The sequence below is a fragment of the Sinocyclocheilus rhinocerous genome, unplaced genomic scaffold, assembly GCF_001515625.1.
Source record: "Sinocyclocheilus rhinocerous isolate Xijiao unplaced genomic scaffold, SAMN03320098_v1.1 scaffold254, whole genome shotgun sequence".
NCBI lineage: Eukaryota > Metazoa > Chordata > Actinopteri > Cypriniformes > Cyprinidae > Sinocyclocheilus > Sinocyclocheilus rhinocerous.
The window spans coordinates 361,838-384,578 of record NW_015628690.1 but is presented as its reverse complement, the minus strand read 5'-3'; the positions used below and the strand labels follow the sequence as shown (position 1 = coordinate 384,578).

The window sequence follows — 22,741 nt, the reverse complement described above, 5'->3', positions numbered from 1 at the left end:
GTAGTTCACTGACAAGCTAGGCAATATCTCGTTCATAATCGAATGCGATTCATCTGCGATTATGAACGCGATATTGCCTAATTGTCAGTGAACTACGGCTCTGTGTAGTAAATGCCGCTCCATCTGAAAGCAGGTGATGGAGATTTACTACTAATCACGGAACCGGCTTTACTGACGAGATGCGCATGACAATCGCATGCGATTAATTGCACAGCCCTAGTTTCCATTACTAAATTGCAGCAAGGATCAGGCGACATGTAAATGAGCTGCATTAAAGGATAAAAGTTGGTGGTTCAACGGATCACAAATCTTACGGTTCGGATCATATTACGGTTTTTGAGCCACGGATCAGATCATTTTTCGGATAAGCAAGAAAATACAAAAAAATAATTTCAATGTAACTTTGCTTTTCATAAGTACCGTATTGGCCCGAATATAAGACGACCCTGATTATAAGACGACCCCCCCTTTTTCCAGATGTACCTTTTGGAAAAAGGCTTTTTAAAAACCAAACCTTGTTTTTTCTACGACCGCGTTTTTTCAGATGTATTTCCAAGAAAAGAATATCGTCTTATATTCGGGACAATACGGTACTTCTTCGATACCACAGCAAAAAAATTCTAGCCAAAGAAAGTTCAAACATTATTAAAGAGACAAGTGAACAGCCAGTAAAAATAAGAACAAATACACAAATTACAAGCATAGATAAATACAACAGAGTGTTACAAATAAAATAAGGTCGGTAGTATTCAGGTACAAAAATGTAACAATTAAATGTAAAATAACATTTAAAAAAATATTATATTTTGTCAAAAATGTGTTTTGTTGTTTGATGAGCATAATGACAGCACCAGGTATTATTAGGTTGCTGCCCGTTTAAGACCTGATGCACGGATCCAATATAATGATACACATCCGATTTCTTTCTCAGCTGTTCTCATTCACTTACGACATAACCGACTGCTTTTACCAGAATGATTGTTGAGATCGGTATTTTGTCATAATTTTATGTGTATATGCGTCTGTTCAAATGGTTAAATTTCACAATTAATCTGCAGAACACATGCGTGCCGAACCGTGGGGCTTGGTCCATACGGATCACGGATCAACTACGATTCGTTCAACCACTAATAGATGTGGTGGTCTTACCTTCCATTAGGATTGTGCTGGATGGTTTGAGGGTAGATCTCACAGCTGCCCATGTCTTTCACTGCCAGTGGCAGCCTCTCACCATCCTTGATCTCAGCATCTCCCATGGCTTTGAGGTTAGCCTGCTGAATCTCAGAGTGCTTGGCCCAAATGATTTTTCCACTGGTGTCCATTGACATGGCTGGTTCCTCACGACCGAGCTAAAGCACAAATAAAAAGCGGTTAACTTACAGAGAACTCACCACATGAGATATAACATTATATAAAGCTATTCAGATAATTAGTTCATGTTCATTTAAGTAGACAGAAATGACGTGTAAATCTATCTATATACCTTACTGTTCAAAAGCAGAAAACTGCTTAATATTTTTGTTTTTCAGAATGCTTTGAATAGAAAGTTCAAAAGAACAGCATTTATTTGAAATAGAAATCGTTTGTAACATTATCTATCCTCTACCCTCTGCCGACTCCCTGCTGACAGCCCTGGCCCTGGAGCAACATGATGGCTCTCTTGTTGCAGGGACTGAACTTTCCAATTACCAGCCCAGAGGTTCAGCCAATATGTTACACCACTGACAGGAAACAGCATGGTGTTACTTTTGAATTATTTTTAGTACCTTGATAATGATGCTGCCTTCATCATAGCCCAATGCCACATTGTTGGAGCCGCGCAAGCCAGACACACACCACACCCGCTCCATACCATAGTTCAGGGTGCTCTCCAAACGATAAGTGCTGGAGTGCCAGATACGAACCGTGCCTGAATAACAAAACAAAGACAGTTACATTTGCATCAGGAATGAGGTAGTTTAGTTTTATAAAAGTGATCATTAAAAGATCTATAACATTTTAACATTATGTGCCACGACTCACCATCCTCTGATCCAGTGATGATGATTGGCAGCTCTGGGTGGAAGTTTACACAGGACACATTCTGAGCGTGACCCTCGAGCGTCTGCACACATGTCTTATTCTAAAGAGAGAGAGGTAACACAGAACATAAGTAAATGAACGGCGAGGAGTGACTTGCTGCATTAAGCATATTAATATTATCAATATCATTCAAACCTGATAGTCCCAAATCTTGACCAGTCTGTCATCAGCTCCAGATATGAGGTAGGGTTTATCTCCTCCACTGTAATAATCAATGCAGTTCACCCCCTTATCATGGCCCTCCAGAGTGAAGTTAGGAGAGGAAGAGCCCAGCTGCCAAACCTGAAACAAAACACAGAAGAAATTATAGGTGAAATGTCACAAGTCAGATTCAAACTTGCTCTATCCACATGAGTGTTCAAACGTACCTTGATGGTTCTATCCAGCGATGCACTCGCAAACTGGTTGTTGTCTTTGGGGTTGATGACAATCTGCATGACGTAGTGTGTGTGGCCCTCAAACACCTGACTGCAGGACCATTTCTTCTCCCAGTCCCAGAGCTTTATCAACATGTCATCTAAACATACACAGAACCAATGAGTGTTAAACACAAAAAATTTTACATATACACACACCACAGTTTAAATGTTTGGGGTTGGGGATTTTTTAAATGTTTTTAAAATAAGTCTCTTATCCTCACCAAGGTTGCATTTATTTAATCAAAAAGAGGAACGTTGTGAAATATTCTTATGATTTAAAATAACTTTTTTCTAAGAAATGGCAAATTCGATTTTTCAGTAGCCATTACTCCAGTCTTCAGTTTCTAATATGCTGATTTGGTGCCCAAAAAAACAACAAAAAAAAAACAGCATTTATTGGAAATAGAAAACTTTTGTAAAACTATAAATGTCTTTACTGTCAACTTTGATCAATTTAATGCATCCTTGATGAATAAAAATAATACTTTCTTTAAAAATAATCTTACGGACCATAACAATGGCGGTGTAATATGTTATACACATTAATCTATGCATATATGTACATGTGCAATTTAAATACTTGATGCAAATTTAATCTGTACATACCACTGCTTGTGAGGATGTAGGGTTGGGTGGGATGAACAGCAATGCAGCGAATATAATCTGAATGGGCCTCAAACATGTGTACTCGCTCTAGTGTGTTATAGTTGAAAACCCGAATTTGCATGTCATCCTACAAAAAAAGGGAGGAAATGTATTAAAAGTTCCATATTTATCTATTATTATGTATGTATCTATCTATTTATTATATATTATTACACATTTATTTATTATTACACCATTTCAAGAACAGTATTAATAGCTATTATACACTAGTGCATATTATTATTATTCACGTATATACTTACAGCACCAGTAATGACCCAATTTTTCCTGGCAACAAATTTGGCGGCTCTTACTGGAAGGTCACAGACTTCAAAAGTCTTAACCAGAGTCTATGAAATATCATTATTAGACATTATTAGACAAACGTACAGCACACACTGCTGTATCTCTAATGTTAAGATGGTAATATATTGCAAATGCTGAAAAACATAAGGTCTGCTAGTCACCTGTGTTTCATGGTTCCACACACAGACACTGCCATTGTACAGACTGGCCAGCATCCATGGCTCGGACGGATGAAGGTCTACGCTTTTGACACGGTCAGATCGAGCCGTGAGTTTGCGCTTGATGTCCAGCCTCAGAGGCTAGAAAAGAAGAATCAAAATCACTATTACTATTACAAACAAGTTGATATTAATCAGCATCCATTCTACACTGTAGTAAGTACAGTAGTAACGCCAATAGTCAACACAAAAAGCACACAATTTCTCTTTTTTTAGGAACAGAAAGCAGTGGTATTATACAGTCTATGCACTCAACCTTGACTGTTTTTCCCCACAAGTAAAAAACAAAATTGCTATTTGTCACCCAGTTGAAAGTCCGATATTGTAACAGCAGCTAACTTTTCAGCACAGTTAATAAGCAACAAAATTACAACAAATCAAGCCTCTTCCAGATAATGTCAGGAATTACCATTTTACTGAACAGAATATATACGTACAGCAGCACATTTCGATAGTGCTTATTTACAAGTCCTTAATGTTAAAGTCACATTCATATCATCAGCTGTTAGCCAGCACACACTATTTCACTTCATAACAACATTTAAGTGAGCAATGAAGTTATAATATATGTAAGTGTAAGGTTTTAAATGGACGTATTAACTATAAAAATAAGAGTAAAAATGAATAAATAATTCACAGACTAACTGAATGATAAAGCTGTCTATGTGGCCATTCCAAGGGCCTTCAAGGCTAACAGCGCAAGCTAACGTTAACATTACTCAAAGCGTATTTTTCCTCAATATCTAATATCAATGTCTAATATTGCCAATAACACGGATACTGATATCACACTTACCATGTTTGTGTTTGCTGGTTTTGGTCTCCTTCACCTGTAGTATTTTATATCATCCACTGAGAGTCTGATGTGTTTTTCGGCTGCAGTTTTGTGCACGGACGGCAGCCAAATGTGACGTGGAACTTCCTCAAAGCCCGTGCGCTTGACGTCGGAAGCGTTGACGTGACACTCGGACGGCTTCGGAGTGTTTCGGGTAATTTCGGTTAAACTCGGCTTTTTTGAGGGATGCTGCATGGCGATAGGCGCTTGCGGTGAAATTGAGTTTAACCCTTACCTGTAAAGCCAAAAAAGGCACCTTCAGTGTACTTATGATGAATAACACGCCAAAAATACAGTGCTCATGTTTAAAACATTCAGATATGATAAATATTAAAACGTAACAAATAGGGCTAGTCGTCATACAAGGAATCTGTTACAATGGCTACATCTCAGTAGCCTATAGCCTTGAGTCAAAAGTACAATTACACAATTGCTTGTTTTCTACATTATATCTCTGTGCATATTCAAAAAACTAATTACTAATAATTATTAAAATAATAGTTAGATAATATACCTATTATAATGAAGTCAATTAATTAACAAGTTTGATCGCTTTAGATAGGCTATGTGTCTCTTCTTACATTGTTCTTCTTACAAAGAAAATATAAATCATGTATATAATCAATTAATATGTATTTTTTTTTAGAAGTCAATTAATTAACAAGTTTGATCGCTTTAGATAGGCTATGTGTCTCCTTACATTGTTCTTACAAAGAAAATATAAATCATGTAAATAATCAATTAATATGTTTGTTTTTTTTAAATTGAGGTTTATTAGTGCATGTGAGCAAGGGAGAGAGAAAACTATTTTTTATTTTTAAGTTTAACTAAGTTACATTCACAAGAAATGATGAGTCATAACATCTCATTATCTTTATTTAGACAGAAGGAAAACCCATTCTCCTACAGAAGTGTTGAAAGTGTTAATCGGGTTAATACACAGCTCGATTTTGATAGACTTGATAGTAGAACAACATGAACTGAATCACATGACAAATCAGTCTTTTCTTTTGTACACTTGCTGGCACACAGCGTCCTCACATGTCAGCTCCTGCAAGTGAAATGATCATGAGGTCAAGACGTATCCAATGTGAGTACACAGCAAAACGGGAATTGTGCAGGAAAAAATTGTGTAAGCTGGAATACTTGTATCATTAATCTTCTTAATTAGAAATATTTCTAAAAATGATAGTTGATTCTAACCTTAATCAGGTTATTATTATCCATAGAATGACTGAATGCTCACCAGATACAGTTTGTCATCTTCTATCCAGTGTTTCCATCCCTTAACTTAAATGATTTTAGCAAATGGCTGCAATATAACAAAGAGTGAAAAATTTAAGGGGGTCTGAATACTTTCCGTACCCACTGTATATATACACCTCAATAACTGGGCTGTTATTACACAATTTTAATCAAAATAAACTAATTTTATGATTTCTTTTTATATGTTTACTATTTAATAAACAGATTTTTTTTATCATTATACAGTATATCATCATATAAAAAGACATTTTCATTGAGGAGAGCTATTAGCTGTATTGTACTCTATCATTGACAGGGAGCATTGTTTATATAAAATAAAGCTGTGTTCAGATGGAAACTAAAAAGAAAAAAGAAGACCTTCAAAGCATTTTTGTTCCTCTGGGCAAATGTTGTGCACTATTTGTTCTACTGTGGTTTCATCACTGAATAAACTTACTGAGATCATGGCCAACAGGCCAACGCTGGGGTAACTACAGGCGAAATAACATTGTCATTAGAAGAGGATCGCAGCTATTAAATATATGCAGGGCTGTACGTTAACTTTTTTTTCACATAGCACTGGTGCTACAGAGGTTGAAAGTTTTGTAGCACAGGCCAAAAAGTTGTAGCACAAGTATAAAACGTCTGCACAACGAAATCACTTCACACTATTAAGCGGCTGTGTTATGAACATGCAAAACTGTATCGCACGCGTGCTACAGTGGTAAATTTATTCATCGCACAGACCAGTTATTTTGTAGCACGTGCGACATATATGTCGCACTGTACAGCCCTGATATGTATAGTTCACCTTTAGCATCCTGTTGTCAAATCCCTTAGTAAATTCTTCCTTCTCAACTCCAACAGCGAAGCTCAGCTCATAGCTCTTGAAGGCACTCTGTGTCTTAATCACAAAGTTGTCCCCATCCTGGACAAAGGTCTTTATTGGAGTAAGGTGGGCCGCAATCTTGCGGATGGCAAAGTCAATGTCTATGAGAGTAAATATTTGTAACTTGGCATGGTCATTTCCATGATATATACATCATATTTTAATATCATAATAAAACGGCATAATCCAAATTAGGAAATGGCACATATTTCTCTTATTTCTACTCCGTTGACTTATGAAAACAGACAACTGATCAGGCTTACCCAGCGCTTTAAGGTAATTTTCAAGGTTTTCGCTCGACTCCAGCTCCCATTTTCCAGTGAAATCCACAGGCATGTTTGTGCGGTGAGCTCTGGACTTCAGGAGCGTTGCCAGGTCCAGTGAGGAGGTGCACCAAAGCTTTTATACTCAACTGTTATTCACAATGAGGGGAGAGGGCAGAGTAATGATAAGAGAGATCTATGACCTAATGAGAGAGGAGAGACCACCTTCACCTAAAAAAGAAATCAATACATCCATACAAACAATACATTTACATACAAAATTGTCTATATTGTCTATATTATATATTGTGTTTTTGCTTTTTTGTACATTGTCTATTTTGTATATTTTTATATTATTCTTTTTATTATCTGTGTCCTGTCTTGTCACTGTTATTCTGTTGCACTGTGGAGCTTCTGTCACTAAAACAAATTCCTCGTATGTGTAAACATACCTGGCAATAAAGCTCATTCTGATTCTGATTAGCACTTACACTGTAAGAAGGGTCAGGTGTAATAACCACTGGCCAATAGACACTTTGAATGTTCTTGGGTTTCTTTTTATTGGCATTAGTTCCTGTTCTGTTTAGTTCATTCTTGTCATTTGTCCTATTAAAATGTTCTGGATAATTGGCTCACTATTTAGTCTTGAGTTCAATATTCCCTGTGCATACCGTGATATTTGAAAAAAAAAAAAAAAATGTTATAGGCTAGGTTAGGATGACAATTTGTTGTTATTCTGAACTCCTTAGAATGTTGCATTATAAGAATCTGAATTAAAACATGTTCTTGTATAAATAAGATTTTGCAGTGATCAAGTTTGTATCCAATGCTGCTGTTTTATATGTGTTCTGATGCTGTCTGGTACTATCTCTGCACTGCCACTGGTCACCATATGGTGCAGCTGTTCGTTTGAATGAAGCAGAGCTCTACTCAAATTTGTTGCATTGCGAACGGTTGTTGTTGCTCATGTTGCCAAAAACTAAAAAAATGACAGATGTACAGTTCATTTGTTACTGTAAATCGCATTCAGTGTCAAACCTGAGCCTGCTGACGCAGTTACGCGATTACATCATTACCTAAAGCTTTTAGTTACGTCCACCGGTCATTATGAATGTTTAATCTTACTGTGATTTCATACAATTTCCCTGTTGTCCATAAGGAATTTCTTAAAATGGTAAAAGCTATACCAAATGGTCTTGTTCACTTAATGAAATGTCATCTATCATTTGAAGTGATTGTAAAAAATGAACAGACGTTTTTGGTTGAAGACAAGAGTATTTATGACAATAATAAAATGATAAGAAATGTGTTTCAGTCAAGAAAAAGAATGACTCTGAGGGGATTTATTTATTTAATTATTATTTTTTAAATTATTTAATAGATAAGATTAATTGGAAAAAAGCATGGCTCTTAACTTATACATTTTGTGTCCCCAACAAAGTAAAATAATTACATTTAAAAATTTTGCATAATATATACCCCACTAATGAGATTACATCAAAATTTGGTAATGCTCATTTGAACTGTAATTTCTGTAATTTCAGTATTGAGTCTATTGGCCATCTTTTTTTTTTCAAATGCCCCCATGTTAAAGAATTTTGGTCTGACTTATATTCATAAATGTTATTTTTCTTCAACATTACCCAAATTACATAATTTTCTTTGTGACTTTAACTACCTAATTATAACAACAACAACAAAAAATGGTGAAACTATGGTGAAACAAATTTGTGAAACTGTATAACAATCTGTTGAATGTTACATAATTTGATTTACTACCTCTGTACTCCTTGTTTTAAATTTTTTTTTATTTCCTTTATTGTCTTTCCGTATTATTTCTTTATTCATACTGTCATCCAATGTTATATTTATTTGTTGAAGTTTATTGATGTTTATACTTGCAATTAAAAAAAAATCTTTTTTTTTTTTTTGGAACTGTGATAGAATTCTTTCAGGATTCTTTGATGAGTTCAAGAGAACAGCATTTATTTGAAATAGAAATCTTTTGTAACATTATACATTTGATCACCTTTGATCAATGTATTATGTCTTTTCTAAATGAAAGTATTAATTTCTTATAAAAAAAATTACTGACCCTAATCGTTTGAATGGTAGTGTACCATTTTTTTTATTCTCTTGTTTTAGAAGAATCAGTGGGGAGGAGGGTCGTTTCCATGCAAATGTACAATGTCTTCTACACAAGATTAATTAGCCTACTAAAAGTTAAAACTAAATTACCAGAACTTAATTAGTACCTACAGAAAGATGAATTATTGCTCTTCTCTGTTCATTATGACTTTGGAAACAGTCAGTTTTGAAGTGATAATTGGCATAGTGCATAAACAATATTATAAATCTATCACCCACTGAGATGCTGCTGCCAGAAAAGGGGGCGAGTGGGTAGGAGGTTATACAACGTCATTGTATTTGATCTTCATTCCTGTGATCAGAGAAATTCTGTATTTGGACTCTATTGTTAAGCATGGAAGACAAGATAAGTAGCAAAGAAATATGTCAAGAAGAACAAGGACCATTTCCAGCATTTGATGTTCAGAAGATCAGAATGCCCAAAGGCTACACTTAATTCTGTCACCACTGTTCCAGCACTTTGCGTGATATTTATGAGTCAGACGTTATCTTGAATGCTCCTTCCAGTGTGTCATAAAACAGGTCAGTGAGAAAGTAGGACGAGTATGTGAGTACAGAGAAAGAATATTTTGGTATTAGTTCTTATAATATGGCAGGCCATTCTCTATTTTAATCACAGGGAAAAGATATAGATTCAAACTCAAACTGACCACATGAACGAACAAACAAACAAACAAAAAAACACGATGTTTCGGAAAAAAATTGACATGGATCTTTCCATACAAATGGCCTTGTCTGTCAAAATGTCTGTCTGTCAAAAAATTAAATAAATAAATAAAAAGTATGTCATGTCATGATTTTTTATTTTTAGGTGATTTATTACTTAAATATTTGTCCAAATACACTACCGTTCAAAATGCTGAAGTCAGTAAGATTTTTGATTGATTGATTCATTCATTCATTTTTGAAAGAAATGAATACTTGAAAGAATAAATTAATAATTCTTCAATAATTCTTCAGCAAGCACACCATTAATTGATCTAAAGTGACAGAAAAGACATTTATACTGTCAAAAAAATTATATTTCAAATATGTGCTTTTAAACTTTCTATTCATCAAACAATACTAAAACAATATACATCACAGTTTTTACAAAAAAATAAAAATAAATTAAGCAAATTAATTATTTGATAATATTTGATAATAATAAGAAATGTTTCTTCAGCTGAAATATCAGCATTTCTGAAGCATCATGTGACGCTGAAAACAAGAATAATGGCTTCTGAAAATTCAGCTTAGGCCAACACAGGAATAAATTACATTGGAAAATATATTACAAATGACAAATAATTACAAACAGTAACTTTAAAATGTAGTTTTATGTCACAATATTACTACTACCCTATTTGTGACTGGTTCGGTTGTCAAAAGCGCTCTCTTGTGGTTTGTGGAAGATGGAATAGGCCATGATCCAAAAAGTAAACATCTCAAGAATAGCTCATCATGACAGTTCTGTATCTTTTATTTTACATTTCACTGTAAACACTTCAGAGTAATTCATAGTCAGGAAGACGTCTCAAGACTGGCCTCATTACTGACAGGTCTTCACCTCCTGTTTGTGCAGTGAACAATTCTCACTCTCTCTCTCTCTCTCTGGAGTCTGTAGGCATACATGAAAAGCTGTTTGACAGCATTGTGATTGTTGCTTTGACTGACTGTTGTGCTGCTGACAGACTGAGAATCAAACAATTACAAACTGACAAATCTGTCTGTTCACATGCTTTGACTGACATGAGTTCATGAGATGCATCATGCATTGCAATGCGCTCCCGAGGACAGAGCTCCTGTCCAAAAAAATGAAAAAAAAAATAAAAAATCCACAGCAGAAGTGTGCAAATGTGTAAATGCTATTTGAGATAATCCAAAGGCCCTAATTGGCTTTAGGATTACAACGTGCCCTGTGATTTGAGACGCCGTGCTGCACCTTGAAATATCAGTGCAGAGGACAAACGCAAAAACGAAGCAAATATGTCTCCCGTAGACATGAATGGATACTGGAAAATCACAAGTAATGAAAACATTGATGAATACATGGAAGCACTAGGTAGGCTGATACTTCATTTTCCATTTATTTATTCATTACACCGATGTGAAATAAATTTTCTATGCTAAGGTATGTGAGATGTTACAGAATATATTCTGTTGGAAACAGTCAGAGTAAGAGAAATACGTCTGTATTTTGTACTCAAGAGATACGTTTTAGTACCTTTGGCAGACCTGATTCTATTATGTGAAAAACAAAAATTGGTTCATGTACCATATACAGCTATGGTTGACCAATTTTATATGTATTCAACTTACAGGTGTGAATGTTGTCATCAGAAAAATTGCCAGCTATCTCATCTTTGATAAGGAGATTGTTCAGAATGGTGATCATTTTAATATCAAGACTCTCACCACCTTTAGGAACTACCAGATGGAGTTTGATGTTGGAAAGGAGTTTGAGGAGGATTTGGTTGCTGTAGATGATAGGAAATGTATGGTAAGTGACCTCCTTATTTATAAAGGTACAGCTTAAAGTAGGCTACAACAAAACAACAATATAAGATCAGAAATGCTTTTAAATGGAAAACTAATCTGAACTGCTTTTCCGAGGTTACTGTGGTGGATGAGTCAGTAAATAGGATTAGATTGAGATTTACATACAATGACCTATTGAATCTTAAATCCACGAGGGTTTTGGGCTAATGCCGCAAACACCTGGTGCTCGGGAACTTTAGGTCAACTCGCATACACAGTCAAATATTATTTTCAAAGTTGTTTATAAAGATAATTGGAGTGTGTTATACGAGAAAATACCATTTCAGTTTTTCTACTTCAAAATGCTGTTTAATTCAATGTGTTACTTACTATTTCGTTGTAATTTGTGAAATTTGCAGAAAATTGTTTAAAAGGAAAAATCATATGCAATTTTTATATACCATTTAGAAATGCTAGTGCAGTGTTTGTGTTCAGTATTCAATATGACATTTATTGCAGTTAAATGTCAAAAATGTTGTACTTTTTATTTTTTTTATTTATGTGCTATTCACTCTTTGCCAATGCAGAAGTAAGCTATTTTCCTGTTAATGTGCGGGACTTCTGATTCATTACCTACTATCTATAAATAACAAGAATAAAAATGTGTAGTAATAAATAGTAAATTTGGCCTACAAACCATAATAACAGTAATACTAATAATGTACAGCTAAAATGTATTGGAAGTGACTGACACCGGAAACCTTGCACATTCAAGTTAAAAAATGGGGAATTTAAAAAAAAAATGTTTTTGGTAAATTGTACACAATTGATTTTCTATTCTCTGCGTTTATTGCAAGTCAGTGCCAGCGTCAACTTTCTCACCAGCATGTATTTGTCCTTGTTTTGTAGACCACGGTAAACTGGGAGGGAGACAAACTGGTGTGTGTACAGAAAGGAGAAAAGGAGGGAAGGGGCTGGACTCATTGGGTGAAAGGAGATGAGTTACATGTGGTAAGTCTGTATAAGGACGTGGTTCATATGAGGACATGCTCTGATTATGAAAGTTCACACTTGGCTGCTTCTTGTTGTTAGTGTAGTCAACAGTGTAATTAATGAGATGACATCATTACCGCAGCAGTCATGCATTACAATAACAAGCGTATTTAAATGGTGTATATGCTGAAATCCAGTTAGTGACTATTATACAACAGCCTGGAATACTTCATTTATTACCCAACATTCTATGTGACTGTTACCTAAAAACTGTCACATTACCATTCAAATGCTCAGAGTCTGTAAGATTTTTAAAAGAAGTCTCTTAAGCTCACTAAGACTGAATTTATTTGATCAAATGTACAGCAAAAACAATAATGTTGTGAAGAAACAGTAGTATAATTCAAATTAAAGGGGTCATATGATGCTATTTCTATTTTTCCTTTTATTTAGTGTGTTATGTAGCTATTTGTGCATGTATAAGATCTACAAAGTTACAAAGCTCAAAGTCTCCCACAAAATTATTTATTCTATCTAAAAGAGAAGGCTGATCCAGACCGGGCTAAAACACCTCATTCAAACACGCCCCCACATCTCTACGTCACGATGTGGAAATATTTGCGTAATGCCGCCCAAATGTTCATGCAAAGAAAGAAGGCGTGGTTTCAGGAACCGCAGTAGTGTTGATGCAGCCATGTAAGGTAGACGCTGTGTGTTTTTGTGCGAAAGCAAAAGGCCTTCCGAAAGTAGATGCAATGAGGAATCATTGGTTAAGATTTATTTACAACAGAACAGCATAACCCAGATGTTCGAATTTGTGCAACGCATTTTATGGAAGACAGTTTTGTGAACCTAGAAGAGTACAAGGCTGGCTGTGCAAAAAAATGGGTCAATTCCGACTTTGTTATGACAATCTGGAGCTTATTCTGAATCAACTACTGTAAGTATGTTTTCTTAATAGTTGAAGTATTTGCTATTGACTGTTCAAATGCGGAGTTTTGCGCCGTGTAGAGTATCGCGTCGTGTGTGTGTGTGCGTGAGAGAGAGACAGGGTCACATCACAGTGGAGTCAGCTTTCTTAATCACGGCTTGTGTACTGCAAATACATACCAGTATCATCACTGTGTCTGTCACACGACTCTGTTCCCCTTTCGGGCTTGAACTGATGGTAAAACTAAGGACATTATGTACTGTCTTTACATTTATGTTTAAAGCTGAAGCTCGCGATTATGGAAAGGGGCGTTACATTTCCGACGCATGCTTGTGGTGTTCGGCCAATCACAATGCACTGGGTCAGCTGGCCAATCAGAGCAGACTGTGCTTGTCGGAAGGAGGGGCTTTGTAGAAAACGACGTGTTTGAGAGAGGCGGGGCATAGAGGAACTACAATAATGTACAGTATTTGAAAAATAATGTGTTTTTTGAACATTAAAGCATGTCAACATATTCTGTTACACCAAATACACAAAATAATGATCTTTAAAATAGCAGCATATGACCCCTTTAATATTCCACGTTCATGTAGTTGATAATGCTATTTGAAATAAAAGCTGTATTAAATTGAGGGTTTTTTATTGATTTTTCAGGAAATGCGAGTCTGTGGAGTGGTGTGTAGACAGGTTTTTAAGAAACAAGTTCTCGACTGATGTGCCTTGAACAAGAAGTACTCTACTGTGAAAAAAAGTGAACATTTCTGCCTATTAATAACAGTAACTGCTGTGTTAAATAGCCATTTTTAAGTGTAGCTATTATGTCTTTTTCATTGTAAACAATGTATGGTGAAAGAAAATAAAATGTGAACACAAAAATATGCATGCTCACTATTCTAACGTGTTTGTTCAAACATACAGACAACCTCTGCATTATCTGAACGAACACAAACATCTGCACAGTTCTTGTCCGTTTTCTTTATTCCATCAATGGTGATTTCAAGAGCACAATTTCAGCGCACACATTTTCTGAATCTGTCAGCATTATCTGTAAGAGATGCAGCAGTGCAGCTGTATAGACCCTCATCATATCATCTCCCCTCTCATTCATCCTCTTCCTGCTTCTGAGGAGAAGAAAAGAACTCGAGTTGCTGCTCCTCCAGCCAGAAAGACCATCAGATGTTAAAGTGGGTACAGTATTTTTAGACTGCAGTAAAGCTCTCAGTCAGGAGGCTAATCTTAGTGACTAGGGCACTAAAACACCCCTCCCCCCGGGCACTAAACAACCCCACCCCCACACACACACACACACACACACACATATGAATTTAATGGATGTGCGTAATATTAACTAAAGTAATTGCTCAGTTGGAATAAACATTGTCTGATGAGGAGACTAGAAAGGCACATCAAGCATAAATGCAAACAGATAGACTGATGATAGCAGGATGAATAGACTTAACTCTGTCTCTGGTGGTTGTTTCTGTGTCTTTTCCAGTAGGGGGCGCAACTATACAACATTGGCTTAAGTCTTCTTGAAAACCTGCTTGCCTACAACTCATAATTATAATTCTAAAACAAAACACAAATTTTGTTTTTATAAAATCCTTCAGGTCAAAGGTCACCTGAATCAATAACTTTCACATAAGGCGCCCATGTCCTTTTGAAAACACGTTCCTTTTTTGCTGTCTCTATAAATTGCACTTGTCATCAGCAGGTGGCGATATGTACCTAAATACAGATTCTTCAACACCTTACACACCCTTTTGTCAAAGGGGTTACCTAGGGTAATTAAGCACAACATCACACAGATGTGGTCGAACATCTGTTGTTAATGTTTCAAATGAGTACAATAGCCTTGAAATGATAATGTCCTGGCGCCCCCTGCACAATGAGCCCCTAATTCACATTGGTGATCACATGTCATTTATATAATCAGTTACCATATGTTTTACACTAACTCACGGTTTCCAAAAACAAAGTAATTGCTGAATGAGGGCAAAGGAGTGTGTGTAGAAGAAAAGATGTCAAATGTAAATACCAAATGAAATCTCCTTCAATCCAGTGCCCAGCCCCTGCCTTCAATCACTCGTTGGGAACATGCTGCACTTGGTAAAATCAGGTTCTGCCTTTTCTGTACACACACAAGCTTGTCTTCATCCCAGGTGATGGTGGTCTGTGGGAATAAATGATGCAAAGAATAAAAAACATTGCTGTTTAAATTAACAAACCGTGAAATCTACTGTTTGTAATTGTAGCTAACAAATTATTATTATTATTTATTTTTAATAGGAAGGTTTTATGTAGGCTAGTTGCGCCAGTGAAACTGTAATGGATGAATGTTTATAATAGTAAGCATTTTACTAGTAATGTTTATCTCTTATGCCAATGAAGAACATAAAATATACAGCTCGAGTTGACTGCTTAAGTAAGACTTCTGTGACATAATTCAGTTTTCATTTATTCAGCTCATGCTTTAGTCAGATAAATTAATGCATGTCTTATATTTTTATGAGACTGAACCATTAAACATTAACTTTTTTTTCTAACAGTCATCAAAATTGAACATCTGAATTACTAAAACAAGGATAAATCTTGCGCTTTCACTTACTATTTCTGACATTGTGGTTTTAAACAGCTTTCTGTAGTCATCTGCATTCCATGTACATATGAGGGGATTACAACAAAATAAGTAAAGTGAACAGAAATTAAATCAGAAAGCTCAAAAGTTATTTGAGATATTTCTAGGCCTAAAACTGAAAACATCAGCAGACAAACATTATATCTTATGGCTCATCAGTTTTATCTCTCCATCACTGTGTGATTCATAGATACTTCTGATTATACTTATTGCATGAAGGGAAAATGTTGGCACACTCATCTTACATTTCCTGCCATCTACTGGACCCAGGTCTTCCTTAAACCAACCACAAAGGCCATGCCATAGTTCTTGAAAGTACTTGATACTTTTATCTCCATTCTGGGTGATATCTTTGTCAGGTTTTAACAAAATCAACATTAACATCTCCAGTAATAGTAATTTTGGAGGGAGAAAAAGATTAGATTAGTGTCCCGTTTTGACAGATCTGTTTATAAGTCAGTACAGGGTTAACACTGTAATGTTTACGGAAGCACCTGTTTATTTATGTTTTATGCTTTAAAGGCAGGGTAGGTGATTTGGTTGAAAAAATTTTTTTGTTATGTTGGTTGAAAGTCTCTTCACATCCCGATAGTAATCACTAAGTGGACTAAATTTATTTATATGTATTTATATCATCTGTGGAAGGCGTAGGACCATAAAATGTTCGTCCAATCAAAATGTACGGTCCGAACATTATGATAGGCTATCCTACCTGCCTGTCAAAATATGTATTTGCATACCTCTGCGCACCCTGTTTGCGCAGATATGATAAGTCATCAGCACATTCCAGCAAGAGTGAAAGGCGCTATTATTTTATCATTATGGCTTCATACTGTATTGTCACCGCTGAATGAGACTTGAGGTAATCTGACAGCATTGCATTCAATCCTCCACCAACGCCATCTCTCTTCCTATCGCAGGTTAAGCCCGGTTCAGACTACATGATTTTTTTCGTCGGTTACGACAGTCACTGTGACCCTACCTTTAATTTGAGAATTTAGACGACTCAGAGAATCGGGTAAGTGAATGATTCAATTCATTCAAAACAATGGTCGCCAGAATCAACCAAGAACGAATCAGTGAACAAAACTTTGAACTGAGCGTCAGAACAAAGCGTTTTATAAATTAAGCGAGAATTCATGGTTTCCAGTTCATTATAGTATATAGTAGCCAGTATCATCAGCAGGTATTGTGAAATAAATGCAATTTTTTTGTGTCCTGAAAATGTGTTTTTAGAGGAGACCTGATGCCTGATCACCCTCCTGCTCCTGTCTGTCGTGCATCTCTCTGGCTGTCAGCACCGCATTTTATTTACCACCCTATTAATCGGATAAGCTTCATTACCATCACACATGTGCTGCTCAGTACAACTATATTGGGAAAAACACTCCCACAATGTGCAAAACCCATGCATATAACCAACCCTCAAAGCTCAAATCACAAGAAATTGGGACATATAGATTTATGATAGGAGACGATCGTTACATTATTCTCATGGATTTACACCGTTCTTCTGCTACATAAACTTTTAGATTAAATGAACTGAAAAGACATTTCTCAGCTGACATGTAAATTAGAAGTCAAAAATTCTCAGCGCATCTTGAAGAGAGTGATATTAATTTGTGATTTAAGACAACACAGCTGAAATCTATCTTTGTTTTTTAAGCCTAATGTTTTTAGAGTAGAAAATGCTTTTTGCTCACATGACCTTTACTCTGGCACACATACCGTCTTGACTAATTAATCTCAATTAACTCATTTGTAGACTTTATTTATCATCCAGCTTGAATCATAATGCATGGATAATATGGTTGGAAGCACAGAGAGGTATAATAAAGAATTCTCTTTGACTCCTTATCCTAAAAAGCTACAGGCCTAATTGATAGGAAATGTATAAGATAAAAAGGATTTAAACTGCAGATATCAGATTCAGGTTTTAAAAAGACCCCAGAAGGCCACTAGCATAACACATATGTGACCTGCATATTAGCTGTTTTAATGCAGAAATGCAAATTTGAATGAAGTTTGGAAAAGTAATAATAATAAATGTAGTTTAATCACAAATCAAAATAAACTTAACAAGCAGCAGCAGACTTATACACAAAACATAATGTGTTCCAGGTCTGGTCTTCCCTCTTTTCTCACTCCTCCTTATATCCTTCCTTACATCCTCCACCTTGCTTGCCACAGCTAGTTTTCCACAGCAAGTATATTACCTGACTATACGTCAAGCCCATACGTCATAATAACATAAATTAAACTCTTATATGATAACAGTTTCATGTAATTATGTAATCATGTAATGTATAGAAACAGACTTGGCGGAATTGGATGTTTATTACTTTGACTATTCACACAAACAGAAAACCACCAGCACTACACAGGCTCATTCCATCCTTCTTTATTTCTTCTTCTTTTTTCATTTTCATTTTGTTGGCACATTTGTGGTACACATGGGAGAATACACAGGGTCCAACATCCTTTCCATCAAGCTTGTTTATGAGAGCTGCAGGAGCCAGACTACATTCATCATCTTTCTTCTTGTCTGTGCTCTCCTTGCCTTTCATGTAAGGAGTCAGATACACCTAACATTTCTTGTTATACACCTACTTTTTTTTATTTTTTCTTATCCACCTTCCACTAGATAGGGTAGACTCTAGATCCAAAATACCCTACAACAAAGTCATATGTATGCATATGCAGATTGTCATTTATGCAGTAACAGAGCTTCTTTATCACATTTATATTATGTTATTAGTTTTACTTTTCATTCTAGAGATGAACAAGAAATGAAGGTTTAAATTTGATGAATTGATCAACAGACAGTTCACATCCAGTAGTAGCACAGGTCAAAAGGTCTTAGTTTTGGTTGGTTTTGGCCATGCTGGTAGATATATAGGGATCTAAAAGCATATTTCTCAATCTAGATATGTATTAAATATTATTGTTATTTGTAATACCATTGAGATGAATATGAATGCTTTCACCAGGTATTATAGACCTCCATGGTACAGGTTCTTGTACAGGATTTCTTTAAGACCTTCTTTTCTATTATGCCAGAAGCTCTGTTCCTACCACAAAAGATGAACAAAACAAAAGTAAATAATAGCAACCATCTGCTGTTATCTTTTTAACACATCTTGGTAATCTTGTCAGTGCAATAATGTTGACAATGATGAAGCCTAAGGCCCATGATTATGATGATTAGTATTTTCATTATAAATATGCAGAGTACCACTGCAGACATAGGAATGAATGGTAGTGTAGACATTTGCTTCTTATAAATGTATAATTTGATGCCTCTACCAATTGCCATAGCATATCATTTACATTTACATTTAGCAGACACTTTTATCCAAAGTGACTTACAAATGAGGACAATAAAAGCAGTCAAAACTAACAAAAGAGCAACAGTAAGTGATCAAGTGGACAAGTAGTAGGATGATTGGAAAGGATGAGTTTAGAGACTTCTGCATCAGAGAGTGGAGAGAAGGATGAAAACGAGTGTATGTTTGCTGGTAAGAAGTAGTATCAATACTATCAATAGTAAGAAATGAATCTTATATACAAGTTATTACATAAATGGAAATAAACAAGAATTAGGTAGTCAAAATGCTTTCATCACCTCCTCAAAGTCAAGTCAGTGTCATGCCGTCAATGCTGACTGTCTCATTGATGACGTGATCTCCATTCGCAGTGATGCTGTTGCTGGCTTCATCACGGTGGCAGTTTTCCTAATAGCAACATTTGTGTCTGTCAGGAACCGGAGCCAAAATGAAAATGAGATCACTTAACTCACATATGTGTATATTTATTATTTTCTGTTACTTTTGTGTTTACATTTCAGAGATTGTTTGAAAACAAATAGATGATATATATGACATATTTGCCCACATATATGCAGTACTGTTAACAATGTACTGTATGTACATGTATTTAACTTGTCTCTCTCTCTGTCTCTCTCTCTCTGTGTGTGTGTGTGTGTGTGTGTACATCATATACGTGAAATTCAATTATAAGGATGATAAAATATCGGTTACTCTGTAATTTAATTAATAATTAGTAGGATTATGCAGCCCTACTCAGTAATGTAATTATGTTCCAAAGGTTTTATAGTGCAGTGTGATGATAATGTTAATTAAGCCTACAGAAGGTTCTCTGCTTTTTGAACTGGTAATTGACTCGCCAAGAGCTTTCAGGTACTCATTAGAGTTCTAAATTGAGATCATTTTCCTATAGTTGTTGTAATAAGCTGGCATTTTGAATTACAGTGTGAGGTTTCTTAGACACCAGTGAACATTTGGGGAGATTCGGTGCAGCAAAATGTCTGCATAAAGCCCCACATTACAAGTACCAAATCCAATTAGTAATGATAAGTTCATCAGGTTTAGTAGTGTCCCTGTTAAAAGAAAAACTCCATCTCCCTCCCATGAAGATGACATATACATCCAAGTAAATTTGGACCTATAAGAATAAGATAGTTAATAGTTAATTTCCTCTGAAGGTATAATTAGCATAAGTCATTTTATTCAGATATGTTGATAAATACATAACAGTATAAAATGTATAATTTTGCTTGCACAATCTGTTGCAGGTTAAAAAGTTCAAGGTGTGCAAAGAGCAGGTTATTAATAAAATACAAGCTTCTGTGGACATTCTTGTTTAAGTAATGTCCTTAAAGGCTATTTTACCTGTTAAAATGCCCTGTGTATGCTTTGTTTTTATTAGCTAGCTCAAATATTTCTTCAAATGCATTGCTTACAGATTCAACCTTGTTTATTTTTCTAAACATGTTATTTTTTGTGTATTTTAGTCTAGAGGATCAGGGCCAACTTGGAGCTGCATGAGTACAAACAGACCATTATTTTAAAAGAATAGTTCACTCAAAAAATTAAAATTTGCTGAAAATTTACTCACCCTCAGGCCATCCAAGATGTAGATGAGCTTGTTTATTCATCAGAACAGATTCAGAGAAATTTAGCATTACATCAGTTGCTTACCAATGGATCCTCTGCAGTGAAACAGTGCTTGCACTGTGCATATTTCTCTACTGATTCAGACAAGACCACTTTTTCAACGGAGAAATCAATACTATTGATAGAGGACATGTTTTAGTTGTATTTTTGTAGTAAGCAGCGGTTTGAAGTTCTAGAGGATCAGGGCCAACTTGGAGCTGCATGAGTACAAACAGACCATTATTTTAAAAGAATAGTTCACTCAAAAAATTAAAATTTGCTGAAAATTTACTCACCCTCCGGCCATCCAAGATGTAGATGAGCTTGTTTATTCATCAGAACAGATTCAGAGAAATTTAGCATTACATCAGTTGCTTACCAATGGATCCTCTGCAGTGAATGGGTGCCGTCAGAATGAGAGTCCAAACAGCTGATAAAATCATCATAAGGAATCCAAATGACAAACTTCAGTTGTCACATCAAAATCCACCAACATATTTGTTCAGAACTGTTTTGGCTTGTAAACAGTGCTTGCACTGTGCATATTTCTCTACTGATTCAGACAAGACCACTTTTTCAATGGAGAAATCAATACTATTGATAGAGGACATGTTTTAGTTGTATTTTTGTAGTAAGCAGCGGTTTGAAGTGTTTGGTTTCTTACAAACGTGTAGCTTTTTGCTTCACACAATGTCAATTGATGGACTGGAGTCGTGTGAATTACTTGTGGATTATTGTGATGTTTTTATCAGCTATTTGGACTCTCATTCTGACGGCACCCACTCACTGCAGAGGATCCACTGGTGAGCAAGTGATGTAATCTACATCTTGGTTTGCCTGAGGGTGAATAAAGTCTCAGCAAATGTTCATTTTTGGCTGAACTATTCCTTTGAGTAAATGAAAACCCAAAAATATATTTGGAGACATTAGCATGGAAAAAAGGAAGTGGACGTGAACATTTTTTCACTAAAAAGGAACACCTGGCCGGAAGCCGTTGATAGACTCTGGGCCAAATATGGAAAATGAACGGTTGCACCGATTTTACTAGACGGTGCTCTATAGTTATCAACACACTGCCAATTATGTGCCTTTCGTTCTCTTGTTAAGTGGATGTAGGGGTGCTGCTTAGTTCACTTCTTAATATTCATGTAATACTTCAGAATCGCTGAAGCGTATCTCAGCAATAATGAAAAGTGAACATGCCAACCTGGATTTTCAAAAGTATATACAAAAACGGCAGCAATATTTAATTTACATTCCTGCTGGTATGCCTTTATTAAACTAGTGTGTTCAAACAAACACATTTAGATGCATATGAACAGCAGAACGCAATGCATTTCTCTTTATTTGACTGATTTATGTATTCTTTTGTGTGCACAGTCACAGAGGCATGATGGGAAGGAAAGCAAAACCCTGCCATGCTCAGAACCCAAGAGACTGACAGGCTCTTCAATCAGAGCAACAGCAGCTGGGCGGCACTCAGACTCGTCACATCATTTTTCCTTCCACACATCCTCTCTGGAGTCTAATTACTTTTATGTACACAGAAGCTCCCAATCTGAGGAATCTTCTTCTTGCGTCCAAGACAATATCCTGACGCACCTGTTGTTTGATGGTTCACTTACAGGGCAGCTTATCCCGGTGTTCTCTACCACTAATGTAAATAACATCTAAATGACAAACACTGCACCTACGAAGGAAAGTCGCTTGAGAT

At 35.8% G+C, this 22,741-nt stretch overlaps 3 protein-coding genes across 4 annotated transcripts in view; 1 reads left to right on the top strand and 2 right to left on the bottom strand.

Moving 5' to 3' along the window:
* Positions 1 to 4,645, bottom strand: part of copb2 (COPI coat complex subunit beta 2) — a 9,898-nt gene extending 5,253 nt beyond the window's left edge. For both annotated transcript variants that reach the window (XM_016549809.1, XM_016549810.1), the window contains exons 1-9: positions 4,467 to 4,645; positions 3,614 to 3,751; positions 3,410 to 3,496; positions 3,108 to 3,234; positions 2,451 to 2,599; positions 2,218 to 2,364; positions 2,023 to 2,122; positions 1,767 to 1,909; positions 1,150 to 1,349 (exon numbers count right to left, since the gene is read on the bottom strand). In XM_016549809.1, coding sequence (XP_016405295.1) covers positions 1,150 to 1,349; positions 1,767 to 1,909; positions 2,023 to 2,122; positions 2,218 to 2,364; positions 2,451 to 2,599; positions 3,108 to 3,234; positions 3,410 to 3,496; positions 3,614 to 3,751; positions 4,467 to 4,469 — 1,094 coding nt within the window. In that variant the 5' untranslated portion in view covers positions 4,470 to 4,645. The remainder of the gene's footprint in view (positions 1 to 1,149; positions 1,350 to 1,766; positions 1,910 to 2,022; positions 2,123 to 2,217; positions 2,365 to 2,450; positions 2,600 to 3,107; positions 3,235 to 3,409; positions 3,497 to 3,613; positions 3,752 to 4,466) is intronic.
* A 655-nt stretch (positions 4,646 to 5,300) lies between these two features.
* On the bottom strand, positions 5,301 to 7,089 carry rbp2b (retinol binding protein 2b, cellular). Its single transcript, XM_016549934.1, has 4 exons — positions 6,903 to 7,089; positions 6,540 to 6,740; positions 5,752 to 5,795; positions 5,301 to 5,556 (listed from the first exon to the last, which is right to left on the bottom strand). The coding sequence occupies exons 1-4, from the start codon at positions 6,973 to 6,975 to the stop codon at positions 5,503 to 5,505; spliced, it is 372 nt and encodes a 123-aa protein (XP_016405420.1). The 5' UTR covers positions 6,976 to 7,089; the 3' UTR covers positions 5,301 to 5,502.
* A 3,880-nt stretch (positions 7,090 to 10,969) lies between these two features.
* On the top strand, positions 10,970 to 14,308 carry LOC107738241 (retinol-binding protein 1-like). The gene is made up of 4 exons (XM_016549961.1): positions 10,970 to 11,094; positions 11,354 to 11,532; positions 12,420 to 12,521; positions 14,089 to 14,308. Exons 1-4 carry the CDS (start codon positions 11,019 to 11,021, stop codon positions 14,146 to 14,148), a joined length of 417 nt encoding a protein of 138 aa, XP_016405447.1. The 5' UTR covers positions 10,970 to 11,018; the 3' UTR covers positions 14,149 to 14,308.
* Positions 14,309 to 22,741: the final 8,433 nt, after the last annotated feature.

Coding starts and splice junctions, on each gene's coding strand:
- rbp2b (XM_016549934.1), bottom strand. CDS start 6,975: ATGCCTGTGGATTTCACTGGAAAATGGGAGCTGGAGTCGAGCGAAAAC. Junction 6,741..6,902: donor AAATTACCTTAAAGCGCTGG/GTAAGCCTGATC, acceptor TTACTCTCATAG/ACATTGACTTTGCCATCCGC. Junction 5,796..6,539: donor GAACTATACATATCAGGGCT/GTACAGTGCGAC, acceptor AAATCATTTAAG/TTAAGGGATGGAAACACTGG.
- LOC107738241 (XM_016549961.1), top strand. CDS start 11,019: ATGTCTCCCGTAGACATGAATGGATACTGGAAAATCACAAGTAATGAA. Junction 11,095..11,353: donor TGAATACATGGAAGCACTAG/GTAGGCTGATAC, acceptor TTCAACTTACAG/GTGTGAATGTTGTCATCAGA. Junction 12,522..14,088: donor AAGGAGATGAGTTACATGTG/GTAAGTCTGTAT, acceptor TTGATTTTTCAG/GAAATGCGAGTCTGTGGAGT.